The 15,503-nt window shown below is 44.1% G+C and overlaps 1 protein-coding gene across 4 annotated transcripts in view; it reads right to left on the bottom strand.

Annotated features, from left to right (window-relative positions):
* Positions 1–15,503, bottom strand: part of disp1 (dispatched homolog 1 (Drosophila)) — a 148,329-nt gene that overhangs the window by 21,308 nt on the left and 111,518 nt on the right. For 3 of the 4 annotated variants that reach the window (XM_042214844.1, XM_005949076.3, XM_005949077.3), the window contains one exon: positions 9,418–10,057. In XM_042214844.1, coding sequence (XP_042070778.1) covers positions 9,418–10,016 — 599 coding nt within the window. In that variant the 5' untranslated portion in view covers positions 10,017–10,057. Of the gene's footprint in view, positions 1–9,417; positions 10,058–10,527; positions 11,256–15,503 lie in introns of all 4 variants that reach the window. The other variant, XM_042214845.1, reaches the window with a different exon arrangement.

Raw genomic sequence — 15,503 nt, 5'->3', positions numbered from 1 at the left:
AAGAATGTTTTGGAAAATCTGTTTATGATTTGAGTCACTGAAACAATAACAGAGCAAAAAAGATGTATGAGCCAATGAGGGTGGGCGATACAGCCTAAAGACCACACTGTGATATTTCAAGAAATTTGAAATAATATTTGTGATGATACAGTTGAAAATATAACAATTTATTGATGCGTTTGGTTTGCAGGCAGCAGGATTTTGCGGCACATTTTCCATTCTTCATTTTCCAGGCAATAATTTCAACACTGACACATCAGACTGTAATTCACTCTTTCCCCAATGCAGTGTGTATTCCTGCACGGAATAAAATAGTCCCAGTAAGAGGTTTTGCGTATAAGCCAACTAATAATCACACTGGGAATTTGAGCAAAAATTATTTAGTCAAGTAAATAAATGGAAAAAAGCATTTTAATCTTAACTGATTGATACTTTTGTGTCAGGGAACCGTTCAAATGTTCTTGACATAAAGTTGTTTTAGCACAGATGCTCTGAATATTTATCCAGAGAAAAACCTGATGTGACACATAACAGGTGGCGTGGCTAACACGCTGAAATCGCTTGATGGAACCAGTTTGCACCGTCATTTTAAAAAGCCAAATATGCAGTATTCACTCGGTATTCAAAATATGAACAGACTGGGCGCTGCTGTAGTTCACCTGGTTGAGCAGGTGAGCTTTTTACCAACAGCTACTGCAGGTGCCTGGGCTGCAGCAGCATAACGGTGTTAGCGGTGAGTAGATGCCAGTGGTCATGGTGGAGTAGTCAGTGCCAGACATTTCTGAAAGCTGCACTTTCAAAACACCTACATAACTTTTCATGTTTTTTTCAGTGGTTTCTGGTCGTGTGGGTAATGGGTTTAACTGTTGCCCTCTTACTGATTCTGATCCTGAGGACTTGAAGCAGACGTCCGTGTTCACATCTGCATGTGTGGATGCAGCATGACTGCTTCCACTGGTGAGCGTGGCCTTTTCTGGCTGCACCTGCCATTCCCTTGAATTCCTGGAGGTGAAATACGGGCGCACAAAAATTCCAAGCATACATGTGGGATTTAAGCACCGTGGCTGTAGTTAAGCTGTCAGTCAGTGCGACATCTTTACTGTGGCTGCTCCTCACCTCATTCTTATCACTTTAACCTCACACCCGGAGATGCACGCAGGCCTGTCTGTTGCACAGAGCTTCATATCCTACATCATTACTGTCATTCGTATTCTTTCTAATAAAAAGCAGAACCTGTCAATAGCTGGAGGGCAGTGCCAGGAGGAATCTGACAGTTTGAATCCACAAGTCCTTCCCAACCTGCCAACTTTACACCGCTCAGTTGTCTGCAGCTGAGAGGGTCTGTGTGGTCAGTGAGACCAGCAGGCTTTCCTATTAGTCCTCCAGAGGTGGAACCAATGCTTCCCACCAGCAACTGCTGATCCTCCAGCTTCTTACCACAGGCATCTGTTGAGTATGGCTTCCTGAATGAGTAGGCTGTGGGGGGGTGCAAACATGAGGAATGAAAAATATAATGAATCTTTATCAAAACACTTTGTCGCTGTGCAGCTAGATGAACTACAGATCTGGTCCTTTCAAAGAAAATCCTGAAGCCTCTCGTTCACAGTGAGGAGAAGCTTTTTAAGGCAAACACGAGTCATTAATCTGCTGTCGTTTAATAGAAAGGCTGGTATAAACCAAGAACCTTAACAGGAAAGAGAGGACAGGCAAAGGCAATACAGTTCAGCATCTTATTTTACTATGGCTGCTGATGTAAAGACTCAAATCTGACTGCAGCATCGATACCTGGCAGCACGGCTAGTTTACTACACTGGTTTTCCAAGTTTAAAGACACATTACAAGGGACAGATTATGGTTTTCCTTATTTTATGTGCACACTTTTTAAGATGCAAACATTTAAAATGATGAGATAAATGTAAAAGTAATCAAAGAATGGCTCATGCTCTACATTGGGATCCATCAGCTGCAGCCAGTAAGAACAAAACAAACTGAAAACAAAGTGAAGTGAGGAGGAGGACCATTCAGAATGATGCAGACCTGGAGGTTGGAGAAACAGGCCCACCTTAATGACCCATGTGAATCGCTCTGACATTGAATCTTACCTATGCCGATTCCTCCACTGCCCCTGAGATGTGATCTTAGGCTGCCTCAGACACCGTCTGGAGCTTTGCTTTGACCTTCTTTGATCTCATTCATTAATAGACAAGGAAGTGAAAGAAAAAAGGGCGATGTCGAGATTTTTTTTTTTTTTTTGTGGAGGTTCATTTTTCACTCTACACTGCTCTCCCTCTTCCATCATTACCTCACCGCACCATCAGTCTAGTTTCCCCTGTGCTTTTGTCGCCATCCTTTTGTGTCCCGGGCCGTCTGAGGACGCGGTAGCTCCAGGGTCGCCATTTGTTTGAGTGCCTCCTCTCAAGCATTCCTGTCTCCATCAATCACTCTTCTCGCTTCATCATTTCCTAACCGTTGTCTGGTAGGGTTTTTTGGTTTGTTTGTTTTTTTTGTTTTTTTTTTTTGGGGGGGGGGGGGGGGGGGGTTGCTCTTCTGGAGCTTTCTGCGATATCTCGTGTTGCTGGGAAGTGCAACGTGGCAAACAAGTGCTCTAGTTGTGTTCATTAGCTCTGTTTTACATTGGTCAAAGATGATACTTGGAAACGTATTAAGTCAAATTCTGTTCCTTGAGCTCCTTCACACAGAGACACTGTGCTTTTGCGAGTGTGCATTCACATTAGGAGAGTGTTGCGACGCGGGGAGGGAGTCTGGAAAATTCCAAGCAAAAGTTCAAAAATGCAGGAGAGGAAACATGAGCAAGAAACGGGCTGTTCATCTCCACATGGGTGTTGTCTGTTTCAAACACACTTTATTATGAAGGAAAAAGAAGAGTAAATCAACACATCTGGTATGTATATTTGCACACGGTATACTCTCCTTTTGGTGTAAATGTAAAATGGCCTGCATTTGTATAGCGCTTTACTTAGCCCCTATGGACCCCAAAGCGCTTTACCACACCCACACACACACACACACACACACACACACACACACACGAGGGGTATACATGTCTAATGTATACCGAGGTATAAATGTATACATAGATATTTGTGTGGGTGTGAGAGCGACAACAACATCAGGAAGAAGGAACACGAGAAGCTTAAGAAATATCAAGAGCTGAGAGAGGATATGGTGATGTAACAGTGGTTGCCGTGGTAACAGCAACACCAGAGCTTATGACCCCCGAGCTGGGAGACAGGCTCTGGAATGACATCCTAGATGTCTGTCCTGCTCCCAGAGCCTGAAGACAAAGACCTAAATACAAGGTTTTGAATTATAATGGATTTGCTTTTTCTAATGTCACGCGTGCGTCTGTCCGGTATATGATGTCCAATTTGTCTTTGATTTTATTGATTAGCATTCAAATATCTCAATGAATACAGAACAAAGATCTACCACAAAGCAAGAACGCACGAGACAAGGCTAATCAAAAGGTATTGGCTGAAGCCTTTGCTTATTATGCCAACTCTTCATTTGTCAGTCTTTGTTCGTTCAAATCTTCAAAGCAGTCCCATCAAGTAAATAAAATATTTAATCAAACCTGTATCTTCCCATTTCTCAAATCGACTATCAGTTTTATTTGTGATGAATTCAGGGTTGTAGGATTTCCACCGTATCAGTCTTTCCCTGGTTTGGTTTTCTCCAAGATGTTTGTAGCGGTCCAGTCCAGGGCTTGGATCATGAAGCTGTGTGGTTCTGATGCTTATTATTGCCTGTAGGTGAATATGAGCTGATATTTGGCATTCCAGCTCCTTCCATTGTGCTGTGCAGGCCCAGTTACATATAGGTCTAACAAGGTTTTGATTTGTGCTGCGCTAAAGTAGTCTAATGTTTGGCAGGGGAAGACCTCAATGTCACACGTCCATGTTACATGCAGTGAAATTGGACCCCTGTGTGATTAGCTACGTGAAGGTCTAAACTGTAATTCTAGCTCTAGGCCGCGTTGATATTGTTTGAAATAATATAAATTATTCTTATATAATTTGTAACCTGACACATTGTCAGACATGAATTGCTAGAAAAGATCATTCAGGCTGTTGCACATATGTTTAATATTTCACCTGCAAATATGGCCTCTACCTTCGAGTGGGAAGGTCTGCTATGCTTTCCTTTAGGCGAGCTAAGACTGTCCATGACGTTCAGCAGTTCGTTAAAATAGGTTTGCATTTATGACCCCCTCCTCCTCCTATTGGATGAAGAGCTAGAACTTTATGGTCCTACATACAGCATCTTGGTGTGTGTGTGTGTGTGTGTGTGTGTGTGTGTGTGTGTGTGTGTGTGTGTGTGTGTGTGTGTGTGGCGATAGAATATGGGTAAAACGCGCATGCGCAGTGCCTTTGTTTTCATACGCACATGGCAGAAAAAGCATGGCGGCGACGGAGAATGAGAAGGGCGAAAGCGGATCGTTGAATGAAACAGATGAACCAGAACTGGTTTGTAAAAATGCTGCAACTTCACTGGTGTGGAACTGGTTTAGCTTTCGTCCGTCAGATACACAACAAAGCACTATTTTTGGTAGCGCATGCTAGCGGGCCGTCGTTATTACCGTGTTGTTTGGAAAATACGGCGCACTTAAAATCACTGAAAGTCGACAGAGCCCCTTATAATCCCGTGTGCCTTATGTATGAACTCTGGTTGTGTTTACTGACCTCGAGATGATTTTATGTGCACGGCGCTCGAAAATCTGTCAGATGTTTCGGTACGACTTTGCTGAGCTACGAAGCCGCACCGCTTGATGGATTGTCGGAGCATTACGGCTATCATAGGCGGAGCCTCGCGGAGTGATACGTGCTGTGCAAGGTAACTTTGTGTAACTTTAATGCACATAAAAAACAGCTGCTTGTTTAAGTGAAAATACATTGATGGTTTTTTTGCACTAATAAAATTGTGGAGTTGCAAAGTATTTTGTCTCGTGTCAATTATATCGTCAGTTATATCGTTATCGCAAGTTTTCAAATGTATATCGTGATAAATATTTTTGGTCATATCGGCCTGCTCTGCACTGAGGTTTACTGTGTACAGTCCTGATATGTCACACATGTATCCTGGGATAAGCTTGTAGCTCCGCTGCAGTACAGAGAAGATTAGACACACAGGATGCCCGGAAATCTCCCCCATCCATCACAGAGCTTTCAGAAACGCCCCAGGAGCCACAAAATGTACACACATGCATACAGCCAAGCAATCGTCTCATTTGAAATGGGTGTAACATGTACCATGGGCTAATAACTTAATATTGAGTGACTAAAACAAAGCCAAAAACAGCCAAAAATAGTTACAACTGCACGATCCAGCTTCTTAGTTCTTGCACATTAAGGTTGAGGGTAAAAGGCTTATGTGAAGACTGAATAAAAAGGCTGACACACAGTGTTCAAACACAAAAACAGGATACATTCCCACAAGCGCGCCTTATTTGTCGAGGCAGCTGACAAAGCTCGGGAACAGGCACCACAAAGGCCTTACAAACACTTGTTCTTCTTGATAATGTGCTAATCCTCATCAAGCTGACACCCTGAAATACCAAGAAAATGGATCACTTTCAAACAGACCTTTGCTGGTTGAGGCTTGCAGCTGTCTGACAGAAAAACACAGGAAGAGGGAAAAATGTGGAGAGTGATAAATTGCCAATACTGCAAAGAAATAAAAGCTGGACAGAGACGTTTGTTCCACTGAAGAAAACTGATTGATAAATCAGCTGATAAATCAGCTGATAAAGCTCCAAAATGACACCCGATGAAATGGCGTTTTCCCAGGTGTCATAGCAACCAAACCACCTGCAGCATACAAATACCACAAAATTCAAACTCGCTCCAGATTATAAAAGCTGACCTTTTCCGAGGCGGCGTCAGAGGGAGAGCGAGAGAGACAGACGCGGGAATTTTTGCAGTCCTACCAGGCACGGAGCTCAGCCAAACCTGCGGTTGCCGTAAACAACAGGAGCGGTTGAGAAAGGAGTCTGTAAAGAAGGGAGCGGCACTTGGAGCACAAGAGGAGAGAGGTGAAATATTCAGAGTGACCCTGGATGCTTGAGCTGTTTCGGCTGCTGTTGTTGGGTCATGGATGCAGAAGCAGCTTAGCTGGACCTCAGGTGCCCTGAAGCTACACGACCGTTCTCCCTCGTGATGACTGTTTCACTGCAGAGCGAGAACAGCACTGCACTGTAGTGTTGGCCCAAGTGTCCCAGCTTTGATTGGCAGCAATTATAACCTCAAAGATGATTGGTAGCTGCTCTGAAGGACCAGCAGAACGTGCTGCAGGTGCAGCGCTGGTGTGACTGCGCCGAGCTCAGAGAAGCTCCACCAGCTGCAGCCTCCTCCTACACGTACCTATGGAGACTTTTAGAAAACTGGAGCAGCTGGTTGGATTCTGGTCACTAAGGCTACATTCACACTGCAGGCGAAAGCGCATCCAATCCGACTTTTCTGACCCTATGCGACCCATATCCGATCATGGTGTGACAGTGTGAACGGCACAAATCCGATCTGGGTCACTTTCGTATGTGGTGCTGAATCCGATACATATCTGTAGAGCTACTACTCTGGTGTTACCTCGTCATCTATTGGCCGACTGGTTCAAAATGCTGCAGCAAGGCGAGAGCACACATCCCCTATACTCGCCTCAGTTTTCAAATTGATTTTAAGATCTTGACACTTGTTTGTAAAACATTGCATGGACTAGCTCCTATATATATCTTTCTGATCTTTTAAATTTGTATACTCCGGCGAGATGTTTGAGGTCTGCGGACCAAATGCTTCTAGTTGTCCCCAGGTCCAGATTAAAACAGAGGAGATCGGGCTTTTGCTGCAAACTGTGGAATAAACTGCCTTTACATACCAGGACCTCTCCAACACTGGATACTTTTAAAACTCATTTAAAGACCCATTTTTACTCTTTGTCTTTTAATTCTGTATGAGTCTGTCATTATTTTATTCTTATTATTTTCTTATCTTTTATTTTACTTTCCTTTTAAATTTTATCAGATTCTTTTATCGTACAGTACTTTTAAAAACAACAACTGTTGACCAAAGTGCTATATAAATACAACTGATCTGATTGATTTTTAATTCAGGCTTTTGGAGCTAAACCACTTCTCGACTGCTGTATCTTACAGAAAGTCCCTTAACCCTGTCAGCAGGCCTGGTCCTGACTGGGAAAGCCATTCCCAAGGACGCCGTGCTACTGCTCGATCTTAATTAAACCACACAAAGTGGCTACATAGCTAATCTTACAGCGCAGACACAAACATGCTCCTAATGCTTCTAACAGACCCAAACTGCTGCTGAGCTGTGCTTGGACCTCTCCAAAGATTTGGTTGAAGCCATGCACGGACAAAAAAAAAAAAAAAACGAAGGCTTTTGATCGTTCTCAAAATAGAAACATTAGAAAAGCAAGCACGGGCTAATCTCACAACATGGATTCATGTTTTGTGAAGCCGTGAACAGGGGCAGAAAAATCCCCTGTTGTGAAACAGACGTAAAAAGATTCCCCGAAGCGCTGACGTTACAACTCTGTGTGAGACGCGAGTGTGCTGTGACCTCAGAGGCTAATCTGGCAGATCAAAACGATATCTGACACCATCTTGTCTGACTGCGTGCCTCCAAATGATCAAACGTATTGGGAGAAGACTTCTACTCAAGCACAACTGAACTCCAGCAGTACCAGAGAAAGAGGAGACAAATGCTTAAGGTTGTTGTTAGCGTCTGGGTTCAGGACAAAACGGCACAACTGAGACAGGTATATCATTTCCTGTGTGTACACACACACACACACACACACACACACAGAGTCTGTAATTCAAACCTGTCATCGCTGAACAACAGAGACCTGTTTGGTAAATAAGAGAAGTTCAACATTACAGATGCACAGGTCCCACAGCACATCTGCTCTCCATTCTCATGTGGGATTTGGGGGGGGGCAAGAAAGAAGACATAGTGAGAGTGTTAATGGAGTGAGAGAAACAGTAACAGAAAGCACAGAGGACAGAACCACAGAGACCAGCAGATGCATCTAAACGCCTGCAACACAATCAGTGTTTCGCTTTCCTCTGCCCACCCAGGGTCTAGTGTGTGTACCCACTGAGGCTACACAAACCTCATCTTTCAACGCCACCCACAACGTCTCTCTTTTTGTAATGAAACTTATGAGCGGGGGATGTGACTTTATTTGAGTGAGGAAAATTCCACGTTGAGAAGTAAAGAGAAGTAAAGAGAATCCCCACAGCGACCTGCAACCGTGGAAAGGGAGCCGACATGAGTAAATAATTCAGCAAAAATTCACCTCTTGCCCGCCCTGGGCTGCTGGGTTGGTAAATATAGGATTATGCAAATGAGCACACGAGGCATTGAATGGTTCCAGTTTCACATGCGGGATAGGCCTGCAGTGTGGGAGTAAAAGGGAAAGAGCCAACTCGCTAAATATGGATCAGCTGAGGAAGGAGCTGCCAACAAATGTAAAAATCCTGCTTCAAATGGAGAAGGCACACTCCCGGCACAGGGAGTCCACATGTCCATGGCGGGTTAAGGAAAAACCTGAGAACTTCCCGTCTTATCTTTGCTTGAAACATTTTGATACGACAAATCTGAAGAGTCCAGCAAACCAAAAAACACACTTAAACCAACTTTGCAACCCAAAAACGTCAAATATGAACCCTAATCTGAGCGACTGGTCGTCATCCATCGGCTGTAAAGGGGCGTACGCCAAAGAGGAAAACTCAAGCACACACTGAGCCCTCAGGAGAACACTCAAAATTATAGTCCATTTATATTAATGATGGACATGATGAGTCCCCAACATCCATAACCACTTTGTGTTGCATTCCAGTCTGAGAGATCTGGCATGTAGCACAGGGGCACAGGCAGGGGGCGGGGGGGCTCAAAAACTGTGAGACCTTCAGACTAACAGTGTGTTTGGAGTCAACAAACAAGGACGAGGGCAGGAAACAGCAACGTGTGCGTGGCCAGCACAGGCAACACACAAAGCGGCACTAGTTGATCATTTAAGCCTCTTTTCCATTAGGATCGACTCAGCACAGTTTATTTTACACTCGATGAGTCACGGGAGCGTCTTGTTCACAAAAATTAAAGCTGCCAGCTTTGAAACCCGGCAACAAAAACACTGCCGTGGTCCCGAGTGTGACGGAGAGACACAGACCGAGCAGCAGGTATATTCCCGCCTCGGTGTCCACATTTTTTGTAGCGTTCGTGTCGCATATTAACTATGTCGCGGGATGCTCTGACATGTTGCTATGACGATAAGCACCCACACTGGATTGTAACGGAAAGCCGGTCGATCCGAGTAGGTATTCGTGGAAAAGGGGCCGGACTAAGGTTTTGGAAAAATGAGGGGGGAAAGAAGAAAAACTACCTGATCCCTGGTGCTTGTGTCTGGCTCTGAAGGTGTTCCTGCCAGCGCTGCTGATGGTGGTGGTGAAGAGAATGAGGGTGAGGGTACGTGCAGGCAGAGAGGCAGCACGGGCAGGATGAACCGGTCCCTGGGTGGGGAACAGAGCCGGGACCTGGACCTGGATTCTGGAAGAGCGGGCACTCCTGCCGGCCACAAGGGCAGCACACAGCGGAGGGGAAGTGACAGTGCTGGCAGCAGAGCGCAGCAGAGGAAGAGGACGGGGGCACAGCGGAGGGAAGGTGGCTTCTGACGGCGACGGCAGGAGAAGAAGAGGCGGCCGATGCTGGGGGAAGACTCCTCAGGGAACCATTCTGTTTGAGCACGCCACCGTTCTGGCTCGCTCTGTTCACTCGCTGAATAGTGTGTGGCTGCTGCTGCAGCTTTGATGCTGCGTCTTCATCTCCTCCTGCTGTCAGACAGTCACTAGCAGGGTCGCATGTGAGAGGGTCCTGGCCACTGCTGACTGCTGTCCTGATGTTTGAAGGTGCGTGTCCGCTGAGAGGATGCTGCCCACCGTTGCTGAGGGCCAGAGGGTCGCCGATTCCATCGCTCAGGGCCATCGTCCTCTCCCAGCGGGCCGGTCACGGACACCGTCACTCCTCTGCAGAGGGAGATGATACATTTTAGTGGTCATTCTCTCACTCACCACAATTTACTATTAGTTTTTCTCATTTCGATTCTAGCATTGCAACGTATATTCAGAATGTGATGCAGTTGTTACAACTGTCGGTGTCACTGCAGCAGCATACACACTGATGAGCCTTTAAAGGAGTCCTTTAATGTTTCTCTTTATCGTTGTCTTATCAGTCTACTAAATATGGAGATACAAGGGACAGTCTCTTTCCCACGAAGAGCTGGGGTGGGGCAAAAGGCTGATAAGGTATCGTGATAAGTTACTAATACACTCAGGCCAAACAGCAATATTGTTGTGAAGTGGTGGAGAGCTTTTTCACAAATTCAGATTTGTCTGAGCATTTAATTTTTTTCAAACACATTTTCCCTGATTGAGGTGGGAATTCACTCACCAGCTGTTTGCCAGCAAATACTGACTGACCCTTCAGCTGCCCTCACCTTTAATCCAACGGCTGCCCTTCCCCGAACCCTGGTCCTACTGGAGGTTTCTTCCTGTTACAAGGGAGCTCATCCCATATGGGCCAGCTGGGATCATCTTTGCATCGCCTCTGTCAGTGCAGCCCAGGGCGGGCGTGCGTGCCCAGGGCGGGCGTGGCTACAATGTAGCTGCCGTCACCAGTGTGTGAATGGGTGGATGACTGAACGTGCAAAGTGCTTTGGGGTCCTTAGGGACTAAGTCAAAGCGCTATACAAATACAGGCCATTTACCATTTTGCTAAATAAATCAGCTTAAATTAGAGCAAACTGCCGCTACATAAACAAATGGAAGCAAACAGCTGCGCACCAACTAAAACTGCACCTACACCACACAACTGTCCCAATTTTGACTTGACCGTGCTCCGTTAATCCCCCGACAGCTCTGACTGCAATCGGGCTTTCAATGATATAACTGAAGTTATATTTTAACATCTGCACGTCCGTGTCATGCTGCTGCTTCCACCCGCTATTAGAAACTTGAGGCAGGTCCGTCCCAAAGTTGGGGAGAGCGGGGAAAAACAAAAACGCTTCTTCTTCTGTGTAATCCAGAGAAAACCGAAGTGTAAACAAGACAAGTTGGAGTTATGTGACTGATTATTTCTTGGCGAGCGACAGTGAGTTTTTGGAGTCTTGTCCTCACAGTGAGTCCAAGCAGAGACGAGCGGCTCCACAAAGTCACGGATCCTCGTCTGTAAATAATCCACAACACAAAGCACGGACTCATTCTTACACTTGGATGTTTGGACAGATAATAAATGAGAATAAACACAAAAATGAGCTGCTGGAGGCACCGTCTGCTAATTTTTTCAGTCTTTGGATGGAACCAGGATCTTCTCCCATTTCTGATTTCGTCCGTCTGCAGTTTGACAGACACGTTTATCCTGATCTTTTCATTTCAAAGTCAAATTCTGTTAGACTAGATAAACAGATGACCCTAAAACAAAAGCCTTGTTTGTTTATTTATTCATCACAGTCTCCTAAAAACTCCAAACTACCAGTCCTTAGAAAGTAAGGAGAAAATCCTTTTCCATTCACAGCGAGGGGCCCCAGAGAGGGCCGAAGAAAAACGGCACATTCAGCAAAAATAACACACTAATGACATTACACATGCAAAAACATTTAGATTTAAAACATGCAGACTTTTCAACTTTAGTGAATTAGCCATTTCAACTGTGATTGGTCAACACGTACAACATTTGTTGTGCGGTGTCCACTTTGGCACACTTAAGGAAAAGCGTGATTTTGCAGGAATGTGAACCGACCGAGCTCCCTGAAAGCACGTCACGCATTCTGGATAAGACCGAAGGAAGAAAAAACAGACGCCGTTCTGCCCTTATACAGCTCTACAAGTTCAGTTTTACATGTTTGGGTACTTCATGGCACAACTCTTTCTTTCATTAAAGGGATCATTTTTCAAAGCCTTTACGTCATATACTGCATCGGTTTTTACTGAGGTTTACTTCCCCAGGAGATCATGTGAGATTAACTCGTCTCTTCTCCTCTTTCCCCAGGCTCTGGCATGTAGCACCTTGCCCCTCTCTCCTTCAGTATATATGACTAACCCCACTGTTACTGGTACTTTGATGATACAGGCACAAATAAGCGACATTTCAAGTCTTTTTAACCACTCCTCACAGGTGGTGAGATATCCACGGAGCTCCTCGGGATAACCATAACATCTTCCCAGCCAGAGTGGGCTTATATTTGATTGAAGCCAGTGCAGATGTTTTCCAATGATGCAGCTATGCAAAGACCTCACCCTTTAGCACTGCCTTAAAGTTCACCTACCAGTGGCACAAGCTGGTACCTTGACTAAAGGTCAGTACTTTTTACAGAGTCTGCAATCACTGATCAGTCTAACTCTTCTTAGTCTGCTCTCATAGGCAACAATCATAAGGTAGCAGAACGGCGTCATTCTGCAGTGAACAGTAACTATGAGTGATATGTAACTAGCATGTAAAGGATCTGAAGGGTCATTTTACTCATAACCAGCGACACAAGTCGCTCCCCGATGGCCTCGGCGTTCAGTCAGAAGCTATATGCAACAATTTAAGACGGTCGATGGAAATATTACAAATTCAAGTCCCACCATGACGACACACAGAGCACGCTCACCAGTGCAGTGTTTGACAAGCTCAGGGTGGAAGGAGGATCACTGCACATGGGTGTCATATGTTACAGAGTGAGCATAATGTTGCCTTCAGTAAATCTTTCAGCTTGTCATTGTGAGATTGTAGGAACGACTGTGGCTGTGAACGCATCAGGAAAGTGTCCGAGTCATAAATCAGGCAACAAAGATGTTTGACGTTTTTTGTCCCACATACTTCCATTTTTGGACCATAATCACTTTTTTTTTTAAATTATTTTTCACTTTGCCAGTAAAGATGCTCATAGCTCAATTACTCGCTCCAGGTTCTACATAGTGCTCCAAATTAATATGCAAATTGTGTTTAAGTGTCATAAAGATTAAATAAGTTGTTTTTCAATTAAACCCTTGGATGGAATTGTGTCTCACGACTCTTTGCGTCACTGAAATCAGTCTCGGATACCTGTGTTCATTAGTTTGCCAGGTGAGCCCAATTAAAGGAAAAACTACTAAAGGAGGATGTTCCACATTATTAAGCAGACCACCATTTTCAAGCAACATAGGAATGAGAAATGATCTCTGCTGCTGAAAAGCGTGAAATAGTTGAATGTCTTGGACACGTAATGAAAACCTTAGATATTTCATGAAAACTTAAGTGTGATCACCATAATGTTAAGAGATTTGTGGCTGAGTCACAGCACACACGGGTTTGTGCAGATAAAGGCACAATGATGAAGGTTTCTGCCAGAGAAACCTGAGAGCAGCTGCTAAAAGACCATCATAAAGCAGCAAACACATATTTGAAGCTGCTGGTGACTCCGGAGCCCTGCGAACATCAAAGTGTAGGATCCTCCAGAGACTTGTGTGGTCCCCACTTTTCCCTGACCTCAAGCCTACTGAGAACCTTTGGAGGATCCTCAAGCAAAAAAACAAAACAAAACAAAAACAAAAACAAAAACAAAAAAAAAAACTGAGGGTGGGAGGCAGTTCACATCCAAACAGCAGCTCTGGGAGGCTATTCTGACATCCTGCAAACACATTTCCAAAAATCTACAAGTTCCATGGATGCAAGAATTGTAAAACTGCTATCAAATAAGGGTCCTATGTTAATGTGTAACTTGACCTGTTAAGATGTTTTTGATTGAAATAGCTTGATTTCAGTGAAATTGATCTACTAATGCTGCAAATTCAACAAATGACCATTTTCAATTCTCTACGACCTATAAAATGTTTTGAAACTCTGTGTGCGTAATAATTAGGAACAAAGCATTTTAAGTTTTTTACTTTTGAAAAACGCTGATTTCACTGGGAGTTTTGTTCAGTAACAGTGGGATTGTACTCTAATGGTTGATGACTCAAATTATGCCGACTGTCATTTGAATCGACTATTTAGGAAAAACAGAGAAAAATATCATTTGCATAATAATTTTGAACGAGGTGTAGTTTTAGAACACTTTTCACTAAGGACGACCGCTGTGGGAGTATGTTCTGTATTTAATACAGTTAAATCCACAAATCATGAGAAAGTATACCCTTTCATCTTATTTCATAAATAAAAAGAGCTCCCGTGGAGGTAGTCGTGCAGATCTAATAGAACTAGTACACACCTGTGCGGTAAACCTGAAGACAGATGGGTTTTCTCTGAAAACTTCACCTGTGAAATATTTGGCAGACTAAACTAATTTTCCCGTCTTCTCATTGAAGTCACAACAGTCATAAAATGAGGCCGTTTCAGATGATTTATGGAGCATGAATGGGCAGAGAATCTGAGGATTACAGAAAATATGAGAAAAAAAAGCTTCCAACAAGTGAGGAAAAACAGGAGGTTCGTGCTACAGTTTCAATTACAAAAATATACACAGGAGACCACAGTGTGTGTGTGTGTGTGTGTGTGTGTGTGTGTGTGTGTGTGTGTGTGTGTGTGTGTGTGTGTGTGTGCGCGCGCGCGCTAGGAACAGAATTGTTTCAGTGTGAGATGATTCTGTCACCTGTGTAAGGTGTTTTTTTGCTGTCAGTTTTAGTTTTCAGAAACAAAGTCTGAATTGGGAGATTTGGGGGGAAAAAGGATTCAGCAAAGAAATCTGAAAATTAAATCTGAATTTCTTTTTGTGATCAGAAGGTTCAATAAATGCTCGGTCAGTATCAGTGCAGTTACACTAAAAACAACTCCACTGTGCATCACATGTTTACTAAAGTCAATACAGCTACCAAATTACCTGCTTTTTTTTTTGCTTTTTTTATAAACACAACTGGGGGCAAAGGTCAAGCTCACAAGAGCATCACAGAAGGAGTCCAGCAAAGGTGTCTCAGGAACTATGTGACTATAAATGTCGCTGACATCAGCTCCTATGTGATGAGCTCCTGCTTCAGCACGAGTAGCATGTCATTATCTTTATGAGTAGGTATCTCTGAAGTTCACCACTAAAGAAAAACGTTACTTTTACTCTGGCAGTTTAGCATGAAAGGCTCGTGATCAGTAAAACCGCTCACAGCTTTTTCGCTGGATAAATAAATGTGCGTAACTCAAACGCTCGTTGGCTACTGGAGGCAGTGAAATGGACTAAAAAGCTCTGACAAAAACAGGCACAGTTTCAAACCTGTGTACCAAAGTTCATTTGAAAAGGGACGCCAGCACCCCGTGGATGGAAAGATGGCTCTGGGACTGACGATCAGAAACAAATTACCCAGTCTGCCATGACCCTTTCTGTTAGGATGCTACTGATTGGTAGCTTGTGAGGAGGCAGTTGCTACTAGGGCTGGGTCATATCATACCGTTCACGGTAATACCGGTATAATGTTGGGCAACGATAAGAAAATGAAATATGGCGATAGAATATGGGTAAAACGCGCA

Source organism: Haplochromis burtoni, unplaced genomic scaffold (genome assembly GCF_018398535.1).
Source record: "Haplochromis burtoni strain Fernald_Lab_line unplaced genomic scaffold, NCSU_Asbu1 Contig_618, whole genome shotgun sequence".
NCBI lineage: Eukaryota > Metazoa > Chordata > Actinopteri > Cichliformes > Cichlidae > Haplochromis > Haplochromis burtoni.
Note: the sequence above shows the minus strand (reverse complement) of the source record. Positions and strands in the feature narration are given on the sequence as shown.